At 33.8% G+C, this 24,716-nt stretch overlaps 1 protein-coding gene across 2 annotated transcripts in view; it reads right to left on the bottom strand.

The window, feature by feature from the left end:
• lt (vacuolar protein sorting-associated protein light) overlaps positions 1–24,716 on the bottom strand; it is a 132,269-nt gene that overhangs the window by 29,257 nt on the left and 78,296 nt on the right. For both annotated transcript variants that reach the window (XM_081740168.1, XM_081740167.1), the window contains exons 13-16: positions 21,033–21,228; positions 17,433–17,573; positions 9,701–9,837; positions 3,101–3,200 (exon numbers count right to left, since the gene is read on the bottom strand). In XM_081740168.1, coding sequence (XP_081596294.1) covers positions 3,101–3,200; positions 9,701–9,837; positions 17,433–17,573; positions 21,033–21,228 — 574 coding nt within the window. The remainder of the gene's footprint in view (positions 1–3,100; positions 3,201–9,700; positions 9,838–17,432; positions 17,574–21,032; positions 21,229–24,716) is intronic.

The following is a 24,716-nucleotide window of genomic DNA, read 5'->3' as shown; positions in this document are numbered from 1 at the left end:
AAAAAAACAGTCTTTTTGGTGGGGGAGGGGAGGGCTCGGTTTTTTCTGCTTCGCTTTTTTCTTGGAAGATTTTGGGCTTTTTTCCAAATTCTGCTTTAAATTGATAAAGCAGGTTTTGTTTCGCTTCTCTACAATAGAAAAACTCATTTAAGTAGTCATCATCATCATAGGTATTCTGCCTTTATTGGCAGGTCACTTGCCGCGGCTGAAAAGCTTCCATGCTCCACGGTCCTCCGCTAACCTCTTCGTCTTCGCGTATGATCTTTCTGTTTTAATATCATCCATTAATTGTAGTCTCCTTCACCCCCTCCCTCTCTTTCCCGCCACCATACCTTCTAGGACGTCCCTCATGATACAATCTCTTCTTAGGCAATGTCCTAACCAGTTTCTCTTCCTCTTCCTAATAATATCTAGAAGTGTTCTTTTCTCACCCACCATTTCTAACACTCTCTCATTCGTTTTCCGCTCGACTCAACTAATTCTTTCCATTCTTCTCCACACCCACATTTCGAAGGCTTCCATCGTGACTGGGGTTTTCCAGTGTTTCCCTCAGTCCTACCAGGCAAATGCTGGGATGGTACCAACTAAAACAGGCCCTGGCCGATACCTTCCCAAATCCTTTCCATGTTGTTGTTAGATATCCAGTATAAAATAGCCTCTGAGCTGCATCTGGCAATTGTTAAATAAATAAATATCATTCCCTCGTCAATCTGTTATAGCCTATAAGTTTATTATGTCTGACTTCCGAGACTTTCATAAACATTCGTACTAGAGTAACAATGAAAAATAATCATTGTTTTATTACAATTCAACGTATTACTTGAAAAGACTGAAAAATATGCAATCTTTGTATGGGTTCTCAAAAATCACCTAATTTGTTAATGCACCTCTTGCTTCCGCCTTTGCTACCCCTACAGAAACTTCTTTGAAATGGAACAGAAATGTTGAAAATGTATCTTCTATTCATTTATTACATACGTAATAATCTGTTACCACCTATCAGGTGCTTCGGACCTGCAAAAATCGGTAAGCTCCAAATTCTGTAATATACTGACTTTTCCTTAAGCTTGTTTAGAGTCAGGAAAGTACTGAATTTTCTGTTCATGGATCATATGCGTAATATAGTTCATCTGAGCGTTTGGTTTCCAAGGCTCTGGAATATATAACCACCATCACGGTTTACCCAGTCCTGAAGGTTTCTGAATTTTTATCAAGAATTCAACATGTCATTACGGAACTTTCCCTTTTATATATATATATATATATATATATATATATATAAATACTACGAAATACATTTAAGTCAAGAACAACAAACATGAGTGAGTGGTTAGCTTTTCCGCTTTTATTGGGAAATCCGGGATTCAGTCCCGCATTCGACCATTCCGACAAAAGTTCTTAATTCCATCTGTGAATGTAGAGATAGTGCGTGTACTGTGATTCCTTGCTGATTTCATTTCTTATGTTTTAAATTATTGTTATTTCTAATTACCAGCAATGACGGATTTGCGAAAGGGGTTAGGGTGGAGGTGTCTTTCGGACTGAAGCCTGTTCTCCGAAATTACGGAATTTCTAAAACAAACGAAATTTTAGTTATGTCTTTACTCATAAACTTCAAGCTCCCCTCAAATGAAAATTAGGCATTTTTAGAAAAAAAATAACCATTAATAAGAAAAAAACCCTTCCAAAACACTTTTAGAAATCCGTACTGATTATTTGTATAAAATGGTATTCAAGGTTGCATCCGGAAGATTATTGCTACATCATTACACAGTTACAGTATAACAGAAATGTTGAAGTATGCTCTAACGGATATATTGAAAAACATAAGTTTAACTATGTGCTAGAAACTGGAGTACTAAGCTGTAAGAAATGAAACACGAATAACTAAAAATGAAATGATCTAAAGAAGAAAAAAATGTCGATAAGTAATATAGCCTCTAAAATTGCTCTCAAATACTACGTACTTAATGTTTAATTCATAAAACATGAGCTCCATCCATCATGATGGTGAATTCTAGAGGGAAATATGGCATTTAGGTCATGAAATCTTGTTTAGCTCTAGAGTATACTATAAGAAAGCTATTTAGATAGAAAAATCATGAAAATGAAAAAAGCCAAAATTTCCGTTTTTTCCCTTTGTATGTGAAAAAAAAAACATCAATTCAAAAAAATCGGCTATTTTGCATCTCTAATCCCAAACAATGTTTCTTAAGCACTAAGGAAAAAGTACGGCGAAGTTTATCAACACGATACTTTTTTTTTCACAAAAGTTACTCATATTTGGCAGGGGCATACCTAAAAAAAAATTGGAACTAGCTTGCGGCACGAAATACATATAAAATACGCAAATTTCGCCTAGTTATAAAACCTAAAAAAGATTTAAGTTTTGGAGAGGGAGTCGGACACCTTTATAAATACGCCCCTATTATCTGGGAACAAAAACAGACGCGCACACAAAAGAATTTTCGTCTTAAATGTCCATGGTGATTTTCTCGTTGGAATAGTTAACAATTTAAAAACCTTATGTTACGGAGATAAGAAAGCAGAATTCCTCTGTTACCCGTTCAAAACGGGATTTTCCCTAATCATCCTCTGCATGAAACACTCGTTTTCATACTGTGCTGTACATTCATTTGCATCTTATTGTATTATGATTATCTTCCATAATTGAAATAACACAACAGAGGCTGGATTTTACTTATTTTCACTTTAAATTAATTTATTTCGGAATTTGATTTAAATCAACGATTTTTATTTTAAAAAATCAAGTGATTTAAATCTCGATTTAAATCAGACTGATTTAAATCAATCCACCCTGCTATAAATACGGGTAATAACAGATTAGATATACAGTATATAAGAGACGTCATTACCTCATTACCTGTGTGTTACCTACCTGATGTGTATTTATTATTACACTCTCTCTACTTGTGTATAAAGTGGGTAGTTGGCGAAACTGTTACATGTTATTAATTTTTACAATCAACGTATTGTCTTGCTCATCGTGTAGTTTAAATCGGATTTAAAAGAGAATTTGAGCTTGTTCAATTTGAGTTGAAGGCCAGTTGATAATACTACAAATGGCTGAACGACTTACCTTGGACTAGAATTCCTTTATGATGCATTCTTGCTAACCTCGCATGAAGATTGAAATAATCTGAGACAAGAATCTTTTTACAGCCCTCTTGTACTGACACCTAGAAAATAAATAATAATTATTATGTATCACCTGCTATAGTTTGGACATAATTTAGTAATCCAACCTATATAAACTTACATACAGAATAAGAATTGAGACTTCTACATTAGGTGTGTAATGTAAGAGAACAATGAATTACAAACTAATAACTAATTCGTGCTCTCATTTATCAGGTATAAAACAAATAACCAAGTAGTGGATATTATACGCTACACTTTAGATATGTTCATATCGTAACAAGAAAGGTAAGACATCGCTTTCCTGTCACCAGCTAGTAAAATGTAGCTGCTTCCAAGTGTTAAAATTCGTTATATTCAATCAAGGTGTCCACAGGTAACAAAACAATCCTGTAAGTTTCAGAATGTGAAGTAAAATTATTGTGTTGATTTGATAAGAAATGATTCTTCATTCTGTTAAATCTACCCTTTGTACTTCTCTATTAGAAAGTAGACGTTCGCTAGTGTGAGTTTAAATAATGAGGGAGTCCGTGGTTGCCAAATATTGGCGAAACCGCAATGTTAAAATCAAGACCAAACACAATCACAACTCAAGAGTTTATACACGGATATTCGTTACGTGTAATCTTCCAGTATTTCAGCGTAATTTCAATTATCTGGTCTGTCAACGCTCTTCTTTATAGAACGTTGTTGTTTCTAGCGCTTTTTTGTTCATTTGTTTCCGATAGGTTCCAAAGATGTGAGGTACATATAGAACTTACATTCGTTATGTTTTGAATTGGCTTATAAATAAAGAGAAAATTGCAAATTTCTGAATGAGGGAACTTTAAGAGAGCAAACATATCAAATAAGAGGGGCAACACATTTCCATGAAAATAGAAGTACAACACACAATGATCTGTCCTTTCTTTACTTAGCAGACGTATTGTTTGGAACTGAAAATTGTGATTTTAGATCTTTGCACTTAAGTTAAGAGCGGAAGTGATGAAATCACTTAACTCATCCATTAACTCATCCATTATCCTTGTACATAGATTAAGTTAGGTTAAATTAACTGTGAAGTTAAACTGACTGTACCCATAAAGTATATTTGAAAAAAAAAGCTCTTTATATATATATATACGCGTACACTAATGTTAAACTAAAATATATATATATCTCAATCCTTTAAAACCATACTCTTTTCCACTATCACCTTTTACAGAACAACATGATTTTATTCAAATGCATTTTCCACTTTAAATTTCATATAACATATTTTCAGATAAATAAAATATTTTAAAAATGTAACTTCATCAAGCAAATATAGCTACAAAGTTTAAAAGAAAATAACGCCATAAAAATAACGTTTATTTCTTTCTTTTCTTTTCTACGCACATTATTTGTGATATAGCATGTTTTCATTTGACAGTTAAGAGCTCAATCTATAGAACCTTGTTATGACTTCGCTCGTTAAAACTAAGAGCAATCAAATCTCGAAAATATTCAAGTTTGTTGATTCCTGATGTAGATATATATATATATATATATATTGACACATTATCAATTTTTAATATCCTCTTCCTTTACTTTAGATTTCTCAAAATATTTTTTGTAGGTCGTTGGAAGAGTTCAACAACCGATCTTGAGTTGTATCATTTTCGTATTTTTCACACAGCTTATCATTCAACTATTTTATCACTGAGCAATTTTCTTTTCCTACTAGTTCATGCAGAAGGATCGGAGTGAAGTGTGCAATTCGCGTTTTCCTTAAGCTATTTTATTTTATTATTATTATTATTATTATTATTATTATTACAATACTGCAGTATCATGTAAGATAATTTCATGACAGAAAAAGAATCTTAATGACTTCACGAAAGAATGTTAAAATGTTAAGTTTGGATGATCCCATGGTTGGAAAGTGTATTTTAGATTTACACAGGAACATGCATTGCATTAAATCGTGCAATATAAAGAATGTACATACATCACTCGAAGGCAATTAAACAAACAAATTGTTAATTTTATGTTTAACTTAAATGTCAAACAATTTAAGTTAAACATAAATGCAATTGTGGATTTTAGTTTAATATTGGTCTACCTCAGAAAAGCAAAGGAACGAGAAACAAAGTGCAAAATTTCTTATTTGTCTTAATCGATGCAAGTGGGATCATTATTAAATGCGAAGTGACGTAAACATACATAAATGTAAGTTACTGAAATTCTAATAAGGAATATTGTTACACGAACCTTATCTTTCTTTCAGTCGTCAGATAAGGTTTAACATATGAAATATCAGCAGCAATCTTGCATTTTAAATATCCAAATTTCCCTTCCTGGCAAAAGGTAGAATTGCCATGAAATTTAGCTTAAAATAGTTTTATTTTGGGGGATTTAATTTAAAACTAGGGGAACACGTTTGTTTAGTTTAACGTTCTACTATTATGCACCGATGGTACAGGAGACTGTGATAATGAGATGGATGATAATGATATAATAACAAAGTTTGAGAAAACGAGAGAAACTATGAGAACACCCACAATCATAGTGTTTGTCCATCACTCAGTCCAGTGACCCCACGCACGAGACAGAAATAAACAAATCATTATATATATATATATATATATATATATATATATATAATTTTTTTATGAAGATTCATAATTTTAAAGATTCTTCCAACCGTGTTTGTATGTTTATTTTGAATACTATTTACAGAGTTACTTGCTGAAGAACTTTATCAGAAAATAAATTTCAAAAGCCTTTATCTATTTTCCTGAAAAAAAATATCGTTTTAAGTGCCCAGTTTGAGGAGGGAAAAAAGAAAGAAAGAAAGGTAACTCACCTGATACACATCAAAATTCATTCAGGTTCTAGTTTATTTTCATTTAGTTTGTAATACTGACACTACAAGAAAATGTAATTTTACTGTTTCTTGAAATATTCAACACACCTTGAGAAAAAAAAAAAAAAAAAAAAAAAAAAAGTTTCCCTTCAACCTCCTACACAAAAGACGGGTCGGATGAATCACATCAAAATGTATTCAAATATTTTTGCTTTTACTCTGCTGATTTCGGTGGGTTTTTCAGAAATTAGTCCTTAGTTTTCGCTCCAAGGAAAGTAATCTGAGAAAGGGATTTGGGGACACTCGAATTGGCAGTGAAATAATTACGAAATCACGTGAAGTAGATGGTTGATCATTGTAATCTATTTGTGGTTATCATATTTCCCCTATTTCCACCGCTCTCTGAGTCATTCTAGACTAAGAATATAAATATATCAAATTTGCGACTTAAAATTACCGTAATTTCCTACATTGTAGCTATTTTGTATATTTACAACGAAATTTTCATATACATACTGCAATATTATCGTTCAATTTCCACCCCTGACTGTGGCAAAAATGCAGAGATAATGATGCAGACCTAAAGGGAATTCCTAGGGATGTAAGAGGGTTTTTTTTTTTTTTTTTACTTATTTTCTGGAAGGGAGTTTAGGTTCTTGTGACTAGAAGTGTATAACAAGTGCGAACTTACCGAAGATATTCTCAAGGCTTACAAGAACGCTTTCCAAGTCGATGCAAATAAGCACTGGATGAGGCGAAAGCTGAGGCGAGTGGTCGACGAAAAATTTCACTGCTGTTAATCCAGCAGTGAATACTGAATACAGATAAAACAGACTGAATTCAGAGCTTTCCCCGTCTACAGGATTCATATCTTTGCAGCTATACGCATAGTCTACAATGTAACCGAGGTACTGTTCTAGCAATGCTCAGTACTCTTGATAAAACTATGAGATTTTGTGTACAGTTCGGTGTATGATAATAAGATCGAGTGTTGATGAAGTTAACAATTAAAGTGAAACAGAAAAATCATGCTGCAAACAAACGGAAAGCCATATTTATTTGTAGTCAATGAAAGACATAGATTTTAATGTCCCATGGGCACATAGTCCCAGGATTCGCTGCAAAGTGGTTGTAAAGCTAGCCACAACGCAGAAGAAAACTGCGAGGGTGTCGGTGATCAGCAAACAACAGCGGCATAATTTTCAAGGAGTTTCTGATGATGATGAGCTAAGAGTGACACGTTTCCTTCTACATGGGAAAAATCGAAACCCACTCTAAATTCTGTTTAAGAATCTAATTTCAAAAAAGAACATACCGAGTAATTGTTCACCTGCGAGCATGTGAGTTTCCAGACGAAAATCGTAAGAACAATGGGTCTGTAGTTTTCTCTGGTTTGAAGATCTAGAAGAATTAGAGCCTTAAGTTGCCAGGATCGAATAGTCTTTTGATCAGATACGATTAAAATAGCTGTGGCAATGGAATTTGAATATTAAGGGAGACATTACGAAATTATATATGGTCGAAACTCGTCTGCCTGTTGGGAAGAACTAATAATATCAGCTAACGTAATTTGATGTTAATTCTCATTAGAAACTGAAGACTTTTGTGGTACAATGTAACAATTTCCTGCAGCATGTCCGTATAAATTACATTTCAGATATTCCATATCATCCTTAGAAACGAATATACTGTAATGAATACCATCATATTCTAAAGGAAAAGATAGGAAAAGTGTTTGGTTATTTGGGTTGTCAAATAGCACATACACATCTCGTCAAAAAAATCTAACGTGTTGTAAATCTGGACGTTTACATCCTACAGGTATAGATAGACCTTATCGTACTTGCTACTTTTCCATACTTATACCATTCAATAATAAATCATTTGGTACGGCACGCAAAACATTTGATAATATACGTAACTTTCGTTGCAGGTGAGATATCTTCGAACTGGTACAAATATACCTTGAATTGACAGTCCACTTGTACTAATAAGTTTTTGAACACAATCTTCACCGTTTAATTAAATACGAACTCTGTATCACTAATTCGAGAAGCATAAGTAATGTTTATAACTTGTACTTTGTCTGTAACGGCCACTAATGCAGTGCAATCCATTTATAACAAATTCGGAAATAACAAATTATTGGATATTACGAACATAAATTAAATCCCCGTCACACTGCCTATTTAAAACATGGAAGAAATGGCCGTATATACGAACAATATTTTCCGTAAAGATCACTTATAGCAAAGTTTTCAGAACGGGATAATGTTTTCTTTTCTTCTGCTCGTGGATAACTTAGGTACCGCAATACTGCTTTTCATAGCTGTTGTTGCTGTGCAAGCCAGGCATGACTCACTCCTCCCCCTTCCACTCGGATAACAGCAGAAATCACCCCGGGTGCAGATATTTCCGTCAACGCGCGTCCACTAGAGTTCAAAGTTAAGGTTAAAAATAAATCTCTGTTCTCACTGGAGCTCATTGTGTTAGACGTGCAGAGATAGTGAGGTGTATTTTTCGGTAGCTGTACGGTAGGAACACGTCGCAAGCTGATTTTTAACTCGTGTTTGTGCATCGCTAGATTGAAAGATGGCAAACAAAAGCAAAGTGGAAAAAGCGTGCGGGAGGTTACGAAGGAAGATGAAGCAGATTCCGATGATGAGGAAGTAGTGGAAAATGTGAAACCCGTGAGTTTCAAAGAAGTGGTCCAAAGTTTGGAAAACTTGCAATGCTATCTTTTCGAACACAGCAACACGGTGCCGGATAATGCATTTCGGGCATTTGAGAAAGTAGAGGCGGCGGTGCTACGAACAGTGGCAGCAGACATGGTTCAGAAGAAAATTACAGACTTCTTCAAGGTGCTTGAACAGGTAGGAAAACTGCAATATGTATGATAGGCTTGATAACAACCCAATTAATAAAATTATTCTTCAGATGTAATGCTATACTACTGTACATTCATTTTTGTACATATCTGCTTGTTACCTAATCCTTTGTTTTTCCTTAATTCGGAAAAATACATGAGTTTGTTTATAACGAAGTTCGGATATAAAGAACTCATTGTGTTGGTCCCTTGAAATTCGTTATAAGTGGGCTGCACTGTAGTCCTCTAAGACTATACCAGGAGTACTATCGAATACTACAGCATGTTTTTCTTTTATTATTATTATTATTATTATTTTTATTGGTTTCATATTCAAACATGTTTGTTACCCGTTATTTGGCAAATTATCTATATTAGCTGTAGGGATAATTGTTGCTGCTATGGCAGCTATTCGCTTCTCATCAACAACTCTGTATTATAAATTCTTTATACATACCCCATTCCAGGGAAATATTAATTATTTATTGCCTATTTATATGACCAAAATACATTTCAATTCACAAAGTGAAATGGATAGAAACAATAGATAGATAGATTTGTCTTTCGAAATCACATTTAGAGCTCTAGATGGAGGATGCAAAACAGCGTTTGAAACTACAGGAGACCTAAGTTATTATATTAGTACTTCAAACATTTAGTTAGTGATTGTAGAACAGAACGTCTTAATTGCAAACGATTTTGAATTAGAAACTATGTAATTTTAAAATTATGATACAATATGCATTAGTGTGACTCGATTTAAACAACCGTAGAATATTATTGCATCGTAAACCTCAATATATCATATTTTCACTACAAAGCACTCAAAATTTTTAACTATACATTACCTGCAAGTTATAATCGCACATCATTTTTCCTAGTGATCTCTTTAGGCCAGGAATTTCCATACCAATTTGAATCCTTTGTACAAGCATACGAGGATCAATGAATGTTCCAATTTTCTGTAGCAAAAATGTTATGAAATCTGAAAAAAAGTATTCAAAAGAAACGGCTAGAGTGAAGGACTTATCAATAGAGCATTAATGAAAGGCAGTCACTGGAACGTAAGAAAAAGCAGAAGCGGAAAGAAAGAGGATAAGGTGGGTGGGTGATAGAAGTTGGAGCAGAGAAGCAAAACATAGCGTACATTTTACACGTTAATCAGGTTTCCTTTACAAGCTGACTTTTGGGTAAATGTAATATCAGTATCATGCATATGTTATCGATAAAAGTACGGCAATTCATATATAATGAATGACAAAAGATATAGATACAGCGGAAAAACAATTCCTTGCGAATGTAGACTGGTACGTATAGCCATCAGGTAGTATAACCATATATATTTGCCACACAGTTCGTTATTTTCACTCTTGGAATAAATAATATCCCCACTATTCTACGTTATTTATTGCATAAATAATTATACATTAGCTAGAGTAGCTAAATCTCCAATATATTTTATATTTTACCTTATATACAACAGCAAACTGACATGTGACCTTGTATTTCGGCGTTCTAACTTGTTATGTCTTCATTATAATAAATAAACAAGTACATAGGTACCGTAATTCATTGCCATACAGAAAAGTAAACGACAGAAATCAACATACAAACTTGAAAGAATCAATAAACAAATCAATATTACAAAAAATTGGACTCAATGCTAGACCAAACTATCTACGTAAGCGACATATGTTGACTGTAGATGTTCCAAGAACTGAAATGTATAAGGGCCATCATTATATAGAATGTACAGTAGGTTTACAGCATATCAGTATTAAAGAAAGATCTAGATTTAGCATTACCTCTGTCTCTGTATACAAAGAAGTTAAAAAAAATATTGTATTAGAATGTGAATACATGTATTTGCATATACATGTGTAAAACAATTATTTGACTTTTAATGGTTCCTTTACTTGTAATACTCTTCACGTTTAATGGCTTTATACTCTTACGATAGTTATTATTGTCGTTGTCAAGTATCTACAGGAATTTCGTTAGTATTCTTATATTTACTATTATGTATAATAATATAAATATTATATAAACTATCTATATTATGTACCTTTTGTAATTGGAGATTCTATTCCCCGTTGAAGGACAATAAATAAATAAATAAATACTAATTAGTACATTTTAAAATACTTTCTTTTCCTTTTCTTTCTCTTCTAGTTGGTGCAACATTTGAAAGCACTTTTTGCCCTAAAGCTGGATTTACACGAGCGTTATCGTTGCAGTAGTATGACAGAAATGAGAAATACGAAGCATCATACATATTATGCCTGAAATAACGAGGCAAAACGAGATGACCGCAATGCATACTAACGCGAGGTCAAATGATTTTCTTCAGTAAAGGATAGAAACTAAGTGTTTGGAATACCTTATTTGAAAGAGCTGTAATCTATTTCTTCTATTTGTGGTGTTCTAATACCTTTCTGGAACTTCTATATTGGTACCAACATTTATATTGTTAACAAAGCAATAAATTTTAACAAGTTCCAGAACATAACGGCTACAGCTTTCCAAAACTCAGCAGAATGACTGTAAAACTAAATAGGTCATGGATAAAAATAAATAAATAAATAAATAAATAAAAATAAAAATAGAAATAAAAATAAAAATAAAAATAAAATAAAATATACGTAGCTGAGTAACCTCGATTGCAGAAACATATCTGATACACAGGAAATTAATAAAAATATGAACTTATTTTATATTCCAAAGATATTCCAAATACCAATTTTACAAAACAATCCTCGCCTAGATTACAATTTCTACAGCGTATTTTCAAAATCTTCGTTATTAATCTCTCTCATCGAAAGGATTTTAAAACAATCTAATACTACTATCGGAAGAAGTAGGAGGAATCAACCGATTTTCCTTGCACCATACCCACTCCAAATGTAAATTCAATGAATATTTAAGGAGCGAAGAAGTGCGAGATTGAGTTGGAAATCCAATCCGTACCTCAGTTATCACGCTAATACACTAACCATTACACTACAAGTCCAATCCCTGAATAATCAAACTTTATTCACTCTTAAGTTGGTCCCCATATCGAATTATTAAAAATGATGGAGTGGCTTTATGAATTTACCATATTATTCGACATATTGTCACGAAACTTTATAATAATGTAGAAAGACTCAAAAAGTTTTCACCTCTTCCAGGCACGTATCATCAGATTTCTGCCATGAGAGCGCAGCACTGAACAGTGAATAATGAAGGCGACATCAGTTGAGAAAGCGTATGCTGTGCTTTACTTTCATGTATATCAGTTGGTCACAAAGTGCAACAATACTTTCAACAAAGATGTACGAAGTGCCAACTCCATTTGGCTGGTATAGCCAGATCATACTAGAAGATGCCTCTGTAAGGAAAACTCAACGGATCAGTCTCCAGCGAGAATGAACAGACATTCCTGTCCTAGTCTCTACGGTCACCCGACCTAACGCCCTCCAATTTTAGATTTCCAAACTATGTTACTCATAATTGTCGAAAGTCTTATAGAACAGCCTTGTCCGTCGATCCGTCCATGTCACAGGTATTAGAGCAAAATCGGTACGATACATCGAGATGCGGTATTTTGCAATCAATTCAGTGTCCCAACGATAGATTTCATCTGCTATGGTAACTTTCTAATCATACCAGAAGTGGTTCAAATTTGTTACTTCAAAATGAAAACAGTGAGAGAGAGAGGTGTTTTTTCTTTCTTTCTTTTTTTGCAAACGATTCAGCGTCTTAAAACAACCTATTAAGACTATTCACAAGTCTCAACCAAAACCGGAAGTGGTCTAAATTTACTATTATTTTTTTAATACTGGTTTCAACGTTTACCGCTATAAAACAAAAATGGTAACAGATAGCAAGAAGCGGTTTTTGAACGATTCAGCATCTCAACACAACATATCATGACTATCCACAACATTCTACCAAAACCAAAGTGGATCAAATTCACTACTACTTCCGGTTTCAATACTGCTTTCTGTAGATCAAAAACTGTAACTGCTACCAAGATGCTGTTTTACGCAATCGATTCCGCGTCCCAGGAATAGGTTTCATGTGCTCCATTAAGCTTTTATTCGAAACGGAAGTGGTTAAAATTAGCCATTCCGGTTTCAACGTTTATCGCCATAAAACGAAAATGGTAACTTATAGCCAGAAGCTGTTTTCTGTAAACGATTCAGCGTCTTAAGACAACATATCATGACTACTCACAACACTCTCCAAAAACCGATGTGATTAAAATTTAATATTACTTCCCGTTTCAATATTGATTTCTACAGAGGAAGAACAGTAAAAGATATCGATATGCGGTTTTCTACAATAGACTTACTGTCCCAAAAATAAATGCCATTTTTCTAATTAACTCTCTGTTTAAACCGGAAATGGTTCAAATGAGCAACTTCTGGTTTCAATACTGATTTCCATAGAGCAAAAATGGTAAGTTATAGCTAAATGCTGTTTTCTCCAATAGCTTTAGGGTCCCAATAATGGTACCATCTTCTCCAATAAGTCTCTATTAAAACCGAAAGTGGTTCAAATTTATTATTTTCAGTTTCAACTTTATCCCCAGGAAAAAAAAAGCAACAGATAACGACAAGCATTTTCAGCAAATAATTCAGTGTCTTAAGGAAACGTACCATGACTATCGAAAAACCGGAAGTGGTTAAAATTAAATATTACTTCCAGTTTCAATAGTAATTTCCATAGAGGAAGAACAGCACAAGATATCAAGATGCAGTTTTCTGCAATGATTCATTGTCCCAAAAATAAATTCTATCTTCTTCACTAACCCTCTATTCAAACCGAATGTCGTTGAAATGAACGTACACCTAATATATGGATTGGGCGTGGAGATCCTATTTGCTGGTTTCCAAGATCTTTTGACCTAGCCTCACTTGATTTTTTTTTTTTTTTTTTTTTCTGGGGTTTTGTTAACGATCGTGCGATGTCCACAGAACAGACGAACATTGATGATCTGAAGACATGTATTCGACGTGCGTGCGCATCGGTCACCGCAGACCATATTTCGCAACCATACAGTAGTGCAGGCATAATTATCACGTTATGTTTTTAAGCTTCAAATTCTTCAATAGATTTTGGGAAATCATGTGTTACATGAAATTATCAAATTTATACAAAACTTTTTGAATCAGAAGTTAGGGATCAATCCTCTTTCAGCTTTAGGAATACTTCTTATGGTTTAAAGTCCGAAAAAAAAAAATGGAGGTATACGAATTACTTTTACAGATTGATGACAAAATATGTCACGGGTAAGATGCTGAAAACTTTCCTTACCAACTACCTTCACAGCCCTGTGTGAGCCTTAGTTTCTTCTGTAACCTCATTTCTTTTCGATTTTGGATATTTCCTTCACATGACTGGATTCCTATCTTCCTAAAGCCATCCTCAAATCATCCATTCACCTGCTTTCTTACAGTACCACTGTAATCCTTCTCTCTTACAGTGAAGTAAATTTTTTCTTTCATTGCTCTTTAAGGTATTCTACTATCTTTCATCAGCATTGAATTTATAAATTTTACTGTATTTTTCTTTCCCAAAATTTCACTAAATTCATTGTTATTCTTTTATTATCTAATATTTTATTGGTTTGTATAATCTTCTAATTATACTTCTCTCAAATTTCTTAGTTTTTATCTTTCGTCCTTTTTTTTTTTATGTCCACTTTCACTGCTATATATTACCATTATAAGAGTAATGTATACTTTCTTTTCCTATTTATACACTTACTTTCTTACTAGTTGTTGGTTCGCAAAATATGGTCCATCTCTTATAAGAGTAATGTATACTTTCTTTTCCTATTTATACACTTACTTTCTTACTAGTTGTTGGTTCGCAAAATATGGTCCATCTCTTGCTTGGATTTTCTCCTTGATTGGCTCTGCGATATCATTTGTGCTCACTTTTAAATATCTGATTTTTAATATAAAAATTCCCTTTTTCACTTCACTCTATTCTTAAAACCTGTTCCATATAATGCTCTTTTTATTATCTGTGCTTCTACAGAAGATGTATGTTGCTTATATTCAATTTTTATTGAATAGTCACAATACCTATATTTTTCTTTATAGCGTCATTAACTATTTCTTTAGCGCGCCTGGTATTTTCTCGATTCACAAGGACTATTACGGGTTCTTTTCTTTTCTTTTGAATTCCTCTGCCTTAGTCATGATATGTATCATCCATTCCTATGTTTTTAATGCATATATCTGTGAAAATCTGATAATTTGCAAGCACTTCGTGGCAAAACTTGAAAGTGGCAGCAAGAGATTCACCAAATATTCCTAATGTAACTTTATTCCTATTATTGCTTTTTAGCATTACCCGAACAACATGTTATGTAAACTTTTTTTTTTTTTTTTTAAATATTAACAGTATAACCAAGGCATTCCATCATGACGGTCTTTCTTTCTTTCTTTTTTTTTTTAATTAACCTTATAATTTATATAACGAATGCATCGATAATAGTTACATTAGTAAAGCAATATCTGAGTATATCTTCTTAGAAATGAACTGAATTCCAAAATAACTTCTTTAAGAAGAAAGGCCACGAAGTGTAATATACCCAAACTTCATGCATTATTTTATTGTACACATTTTTGCCAAACTCTTGTTCCTTTGCATTTATAATAGTGTTTGCTGTCGAATCTTATACAGGTACCACAAAATGATAGTGAAAGAGTCCCGGGAACTCGAGCAAATAGAGTAATAAAAATATATATTATTAGAAAAAGACGGTGTTACCTGAGGGGACCGTTGTTACATTGAACCATAACATACGTAATATGTATAAGATTTTGAAAAAACTTATTTGAAGATTTGATGAAATAAGTAATTACAACGTATTTTTAAATTGTATGTTTTCTTCTTAGATATATGCAAGTACTAGAAATACTGAACGTATTAAATACGAAACATTGAACATTAATTATTGACTATCGAAATAACGAACAAATACCGTATTCAAATACTGAACATAGACTACAAATGCAGTATAAAATGCAAACAATAAATACAAACAGTTTTCACAGTATGATTCATAAACCTCTCTTGAAACTTTAATTTATATTCTGCTTTTCTCTCTATCTCTCTCTTGAGAACAATCTCGAGTTAGCGATCTCCTCCATAAATCTAATAATACTTTTCTTGTTTACTCACTTACTGATCTTTATATTTATATATTATATATATTATTTTATTGACAATCGAACTTCGGTAGATAAGCTTTATATCAAATGTCCTTCATCTGTTTTAAGCGTAAATGTCTTAGTAAGTTCCTCGTCAAATACTAGAATCTTTTTCATATTATATATATATATATTGGCAGTCAACTCTACAGAAACTTTGGTACCTGGGGATTCAACATTTTTGTATCAATCTCATCAAACGCTTTTTGCACCTTTCTGATCTTGCTCCTTCTTTCTTCAGTCAAGGACTATGGTGGACTGCAGTCATGGGGACCAGCGTGGTTTTGTTTTAACAAATCAGGAACAACTACAAACTGAAAGACATCACGAGGACAGCATATTATTTTTTCGAAAGCAATCCAATACCTGTTTAACCGGATTGCATGTAAGTATAATTATATATCACAGGGATCATTATTAGCATTAGTTTTCAGAATTTTACTATTTATTTTAATTTATTGTAGTACTTCATAAAAATACGTGTATAAAATGAACGTAAGTAACGTTGTTCTTCCCTATCCCTCACACGACTGTAGTAGTGCTGCTATTGCTTGCTGAAGCGCTTTCGTCTAAATCAGGTGCACAAAAACATACAAGGAGAGTCATTATTTCAACATTACGGGACATATATATGAATTTAATATATATATATATATATATATATATATATATATGATTTCGTTGAGCACTTCAGTCTCACACAGCTATTCAGAGAAATAGAAACTGCGCCGGAAATTGATCAACAGCTGTTTCAACATAAGGATGGGTGGGGACAGAGACCGGCGTGACGAAATCATGGAATTTTGTTATTTCAATCAACATGAAACGTATTTATCGCGACTTCAACCTGAATCTCTCTATTTTGTACAGATGCAGCATTATGAACTGCAATATGTAAAATTAGTACGGAGCATGCACTTCCAAATACATGAGATGAAAATGGGGACACATAAAATTATCTCCAATTCAGATTTACACCCATATGCACATATTCTGTTTTAAAAGAAAGGGTTGTTGAATCCTTTGCTCAATCCTCAACCTAGAGGATCAGGAATTTTCTATCAGGGAAGACTGTCATACCTGATGGACATAACTTCCATCTGAAACAAAATCTCTTCCTCGGTTCTACAATCTACGGCAGCACTAGTGTATCGGGAAGAGAGAGATAGTGCATTCAAGTTTTCTATAATTTATACTTATTTTCTCATATTCGGATTTTCGGATGATATTTTAACATTCTTAAGCCTTTATTTACACTCTTAATATCTCTTACGATTGTGGACACTTAGAACAATATTCAGAATACGAAGTTCTGCAGATTAAAGATAACACACCGATAACATTATAAAAGAAGAAACGGACAACATACCTGGTTTACTTAAGGAGTAGCTAATGAGATCTTCCCACAGTTCCATATCGTCGTGTTCTTTGCAAAAGTTAATAGCTTGCTCAATGTCATTTAATTCACGTGTTATCAAATCAAGTGCTTCCTTGGTGTTTCCAATACGACCTGAAATAAAATCAATTGTGGCTTAGTGGTACAAATATTACATTACATTCCATATATATTCAGACAGAATAATCATGGTGTTCAGGAAACCTGATGTGATAGCAAAATTCGTTTCGTTTATCATTCTATCACAAAAGGTTATGAAATGGTACAGCAGATAACGTAGCTTCCAGAACACAGAGGGATTATTCTTCCGAAATTGTTACTCTACAAAATTTGATATATTTTAAATAAGGTGTAGACAACCATCTTTGCAACACAGTGGAGCTTGTGTAAGTTCTGAATCACTTTTATTCATGAGATTTTTTCCTAATTGAAGCAAGCTCGATTGACAAGTTAAGAAAGAAAGAAAATTGTAAAGATTTTTTATCTAATCAATCTGTATATTTATATTTATCCATTAATCTTTTTATTTAGTTTTGACATTCTCATGTAAAACCAGTGTTTTTTTTTTCTTTTTTTCTTACATGCAGTATGTAGTGAAATAATAAATACATTATACACACAACGAATTATATCATTAATATATAGAACTCATTGGACACCACCTTCCAAATCACAAAGAAATTTCTTCGTTCATTAACTCTACAGGAAAAGCTGTGCCATTAACTCCACAGACTTACCAATTGTAGTCTCCTGATTGAAATGTTAGGTGTAAGTTGGGTTGCATCTGTCCAAGCGTTTGCGAAACCACTCGACCTAATTGGGCAATAGCAGTCGGGTATGGGTATATATTTTTGCCGTTGACTGTACACAGGGTTTAGAAAACATAATTATATGCAACTTAGAAGATTACAGGACTAGATTCAAGAAATATAGAACCAGGTTTCATTAAGGTATTAGTGAATTAACAAAATTATACTATATTTAAAAAATGTATACGTACACACTACTGTTGTTACAAAAAAAAAAAAAAAAAAAAAAGAAAAAGAAAGGAAAAGAAAAGAAAAGAAAAAGAAAAAACTGTGAAGACCAGTATAGAAGAAACTCTTAAGCATAACCCATTACGAAGCGCCTCGGAAATGTATTTGAAATATAGGTTGGAAAATACATGAAAGAAACATTATTCAGGTTAGTTTTAATTATTATCTCCCATTATAGTTACGCTTGCATCTCTTTCTCCTTGTTAATTTCTTTAATTTTCTCATAGTTTTCCCCTAGGTTCTGAATTGTATGAACAGTGGTTCGTGTGTATGTCTGTATCACTAATAAATCCATTTCTTTTCCTTTGAGTCGTAACATCATAACGCTATAAACAACTGTTGGGAAATGAACTGTATTTGTGGTCTGAGTACGTTTAAATGTTACACACATGTCCTGGAGTAGGGAGTAAATAGCAATTAGCGGTTATTCTATGCAATCTTACGTTGAATTGCAAATGTAGTTAAAATTCTATTTGGTGCGTAATTGTAATTAATTAGATTTGTCGGTGCGACGATGGTGATTAAGTATTACAACCAAAAATACTTAGTTGGAAATAAAATTATAATTGGTGCGATTTAAAAAGATCCATTTTATTCAATTTCGCTATTCCAGGTAAGACTAACCCAGTTAAAAGATCTCGACTATAGTTTATATTAGTTTGAAGAACGATTACAATTTCTTCTACACTAACAATATATATCAACAACGAACAAAATTTTGGGTACTTTCTCTATCAGACGCTTACTCAGTTACTCCTGCACTATTACTTTCCTCTTGTCATAAACCAAATCAGACGTTATGCTTCGCTCCTGAATTCCCCATTACCTTCTACTTTAATTTCACGAATTCTTACCAAATATAGATTATTTTGTTGCACTTCTTTAAGATTTCCTATGTTTTCTTCAATAAAACACTGCACGTATTTCACGTTTCTAATCTAGCGCTATTTTGTCCATTGGTACTTTCTCGTCCAAGAATCTTTTCCAAGAGATCCCGCTCCTAGGAATCCAAATAGAGGGATATCTTACCTTCGGAACAATATTTCGACTTGAGAAAAGATAATTTATTGGTTGTACTGTTCGCATTGGAACTCACAAAGGCAACTTAAATAAATTATGATGCGATATGATGGTAATTTCTGAAACAATAATAATAATCAAAACCGTAACATATTGTTAGTTTCTGCTAAGAAACTATCTTTAAATTTCCAACAATTTTATTGTTATTATTTTCCATCTGGCCGGTTTGGAGGAGTCTATTCACTTTTTCACTCCCTGGCTTGAAAAGGGGAATCTGCGTAAGGTTCTAAAACACAGTCATTTTGAAAAAGAAACAAAAGAGAGAGAGAGAAAAAGAGAGAAAGATTTTTTGGTATCTATTCAAACAGTAAGTTACTGCTTGGTGGATTAATTATACAAAAAATTTTAACGAAATGTAAGTGCAAAACTTTAAGAGAATAAATGTAATACATAGTCTATAGACACGTGGTTATTAAGTAGCAACGTACAACTTGTTAAATAGCTTCACTATTACGTTACAACTTACACAAATTGTAGGATTTTTATGAGTTGTAATGTACTGTTCAACGAATCAACTTGATCTGGGGAAGGAAACATTAATTTTTGTAGTTCGTCACACGATAATTCAATTCCCGAAATGATGCGTACATACATTTCTCGAACGACACTGTTACTTATATACCAATAATATTTCACGGACGGTAATTATTGCCCACAGTAGGTAGTACAATAGCTATAACGAAACCTTACTAACACTGACAAGAGGGTGGAAATGGGTGCTAGAACTGCAGATAGAAAAAAGATATTCACAAATTACATTCACATTCCACTGATGAGACAGGCCACGCATATTCAATAAACAATTGAAAATGTCTTCAGCTTCAGTGAAAAATAAGAGAAGAATATACTCCTGAGTATTTATGTTACCAGCACATCAGACACGGTGTTTCGTAGTTCGTCAATATAGTGAGAATCTTTCATGAAAATAGGTCCATAGTTGTGAGGCTGGTACATGCCATGGTTTGATCCGCTGTTCCTTCTAAATACCCTATTCAAGGGTAACAGGTAAGTAGCACATTTCTGATCGTTTAAGGCTTTATGCATTTCATGCTGTTTCGTAAAGATCTTCTAGAAGAATGAGGCACAATATGATCTGCCTCAAACTGTGCAGAACTGGCTTGAAATGTCTTCTCGTAAAATACGACGACAAATTATACATTAATTCAATCGTGCACGTTGGGACAAGGAGACAGACACACAGAGGCACTCAAAGTTCTGCAGACGGAAATATTACGAATGTGTGGATGATATTGAGATGGGATGACTGAAATCCTTTGCTTGGACATAGGGACATTCAAACCATCCAAAGAATCGATGTTATGTCAAGTTATTGTTTCCTAGAGAAAGGGCATTTTAATGATAGTACATAACTATCCGTAATTTTTGAAATTTAAGAGCGAAATAGACAGAAAATGCAAGGTATTTACTTTATTCAATTGTGCAGAAAAATACATACCAAGAAGATACACCATTTCAGAATAAAACGATCTTTCTCTGCAAATATCTAATGCTTCTTGAATTGGATATTGATCACTTCGACGCAGAAAAGGAAGTAATTTATCTCTTGCAAAATCTGCATATAATCTGACGAGTCTCCCATGATATTTCTTGCATGTTTCCTTCACATCCTTTTTATCTAATGCATCAAGATACTGCAAGAAATAATCAAGTGTATATTACAAAATTATGGTACTTTATTTTAATTACACAGAAACACCATTATATAGTAGAATATCTTTTAGCATAAGAAAAATGTGTAGTACTCTACATCACATATTATTGACCACATATGAAATGTGGTATTTTGTAGGTAAATGCGCGCGGAAGATATGACGTTCGTTTAGGAAGACATGCAAAGACCACTGGTATAAAACTGTCGACTAGTGTGCTCACATTGACCATTCATCACTAAAATGTAATTTATCATACATACCAAGAACTGGATTTTGTTGCTATATTCTGTATAAGGCTGAAATCTGTTAGTAACAAAGAAATAGTAGTAAATGCATTTTAATGTATCAACCTGATTGTCATTTACGTTAAAACGTCGACCACTATTCGACACTCGAAGTAAAACAATGTGGTCTTCACCATCTATTCAACAGTGGCACAATATTGAATGAATTATTTTGTTGACTAATTATTTCCAGTATTTTGTATATACGTATTTATTTCTGCAGTAAGACCAGGCTCGTATTTAGGTAAGTGCTATTCTGTACTCGAGCACAGGGCGGCAGAATTTAGGGGGCGGCAAAATTTTGGAGTTTTTGTAAGATTCACAATTAAGTAATATTTAAAACTAGCATCCCGCAGTCCCGAGCAAGAGCGAGAAAATATGTTAATATGTTTAATTTGCTCTAATTACAGTAGTTACTAATTAGCTAGCTTATCTGATTATTTTTTAAAAGTCGTCCTCTTCTACCCCCCCCCCCCCAAGGGGTGAGGATGAACTTGAACATCATGAAAACTGATACCGTTAAACTCAGCGACCTCGAAAACTATGAATTCAACACTAATATCTGTCGTTTTCGATTACTTTTAAAATCTCGCCCCCTTCCTGGGGAGTGAAGTATGACTCTCAAGTTGAATTGGATTAAAACTGTCACTATTCATCTCAGGAACCCCAAAAAAAACTATTAATTCAACTCTAACATTAGACGTTTTCGATTATTTTTAAAATGCCCCATGTTAATCTTACAGGAGCTTTGCACCACCATATCTCAGCTCAGGTGTGACCTAGGGACCTGGAAATAGATCATTTGAATAATTTCTCTGAGAGCTTTAAAACATATTAGATTTTCGTGTTCCACTCTATTATGGTGCTCGAGTTGAAAAGCGCTACAGACAGACAGCTTACTGTATTATTAATATAGATGCAAGTAAACCATTACTGAACCGTGAATAATGTCAACAATTATTTTTCTTATCAGTTATCTTTGGTACTGGTGCAGGGGGGCGGCAAATTATTTAGAGCACAGGAGCGCATAATATGTAAATACGGGCCTGAGTAAGACACAATGAATGTACGAGGATCAGTCAGTCAAGAAAAAGCTATACATGATCACGGGAAGTGTATTGAGAACCACTGCAACGCAAAGTGACACAAATAACACTTGCCACTCTTGGACATAGTCACCAAGTCACTATAAACAATGGTCCGAACGTTCCACCAATAATTCAATTCCCTGCCGATAAAAATCCGATCCTTAGTCGCGGAGCCATTGGCGAACCACCGTTTGAGTTTGTTCATTGTTGGCAAATCATTATCCACCCACATGTTCTTTAAGCTAGCTGAAAATGTGATAATCGTGTGGTGCCAGATCTGGACTGTAGGGTGAATACTGCCACACTTCCTATCCACACCGCCCCATCCAAATAAGTTTGTGGTGGACAACATCGTGTTCGTGGGTTTTCTGGGCAACTCCCGTTTCCTCCGTAATTCTCATTACACCAATTCTTCCATCATCATTCACTTGCATTAATCATCCGTCTCTCTCAGCCTACAGGCATAATCATGGGACACTAAACAGCAAAAAAGCATCTTACAGATTCACTTCCGAAATGGCTGGTTACGGCTTCGACCCGCAGGTGGGGACACGTGTTAATCACCGATGACTCAGCATCGTCAGGCGATTCTCCAGTATTTAAGTGAAGAAAACGTGTAATCCAAATTTGGTGACATCATGTTTTTGTCCTGGATGATTAATACCTCATGCAGGAATGAGTCGTTAGCAGAGCCGTAGCTATAGATTTCGGTGCCCGGGGCGGAGTAGAATTCGCCGCCCCCCTACACTCACCACACCTAGTTTTCCTTTCGTTTTTTTTTAACATATAAGAGAAGCAGGATAGTCGGAGTGACTTTGTTGTTATACTAAGTTTCCGTTGTTGTTTTTTTTTTTTTTTTTTTTTTTCTCAATCTGCTTGAACGGACCATTGCAACAGCCAAAAGCGATCATTATGTATTCTTTTACAAATAAGAGTTGTTTTCAAGAGGCGTATTTTGGACTTTTTGTTAAACTTGACAAAATTAACATTGGTAGGTATACAGATCCACTTGGAGATCAGTTATGGAAATTTACAGTACAATTATTTGTAACGTTTCATACTATCGATAAGAAATGAAATTTCAATACATTAGAAAATATGTGCTTTTGAAATATTAGAAGTGGGTGAGAGCATTAATTTCCCGTTATAATTGTAAGCTTTTGTAATTTTATTCTATGTGTGACCACACAAATAGCATTTTAATTTCGATTTTTTTAAATATCACAAATTAAACGGGTTGAATTTGTTAATAATATACTTTCTTTTATTACTCTTAAGGGTCGGTGGTGTGATATTATTGTTTTAAATGTACGTACCTCAACAAAAGATACGGATGACGATATAAGAGACACATTTACGAAGAAGTATCACGGTTATTCGACCAAGTCCCGCGATACTATATGGAAATTCTATTAGAGGATTTCAATGCGAAGTAAGGCGACAGGATATTTTCAAACCGGTTATAGAGAAAGAAAGTCTGCATAAGGAAAATAATGACAACGGCGTTTGTTTCGTGAACTTTGGAATATCCAAAACTTTATTGTGAAGAGTACAAAATTCCCACATCGCGATGTTCATAGACCTTGCCAGATGGAAGAATACACAATCAAATTGATCATGTCTTAGTAGATAGAAGACAGTCTAGCATAATTGATGTTCGGTCGTTCAGAGGACCCGACTGTGACACTGATTACTATCTGGTAGCAACGATAACACGGAAGAGAGATTATTGTTGAATAAAAAGAATCTTCAACATCTGAAAACGGAGAGGTTTAGTTTAAAATATTAGAGGAGAACCAAGCGAGAGGGGAATACCAAATTGAAGTGTAATAGAATCTCTTTTTTAGAAAGCTTTGAGAACACTAATGTTGAGGATACTTAGGTTCCAATTAGAGATAGCATTAAAATTTCAGCAAGAGAAAAAATGGAGCACGCGGAAATACGTAGGAACAAATAACAGTTCGAAAAGGAATGCACGAAACTAACGAAGAAGGGAAAATAGGCGAAACTGCGTTGGCTACAAAATCCGAACGATATAACTACACTAAATTTGGCTGACATCAGACGTGAAACTTTCAAAATGCTTAGAAGAGAG

The sequence above is a fragment of the Thermobia domestica genome, chromosome 15 (genome assembly GCF_964235325.1).
Source record: "Thermobia domestica chromosome 15, izTheDome1.hap1.1, whole genome shotgun sequence".
Classification (NCBI taxonomy): Eukaryota; Metazoa; Arthropoda; class Insecta; order Zygentoma; family Lepismatidae; genus Thermobia; species Thermobia domestica.
The sequence above is the reverse complement of the archived record's forward strand: the minus strand, read 5'-3'. Positions and strand labels throughout refer to the sequence as shown.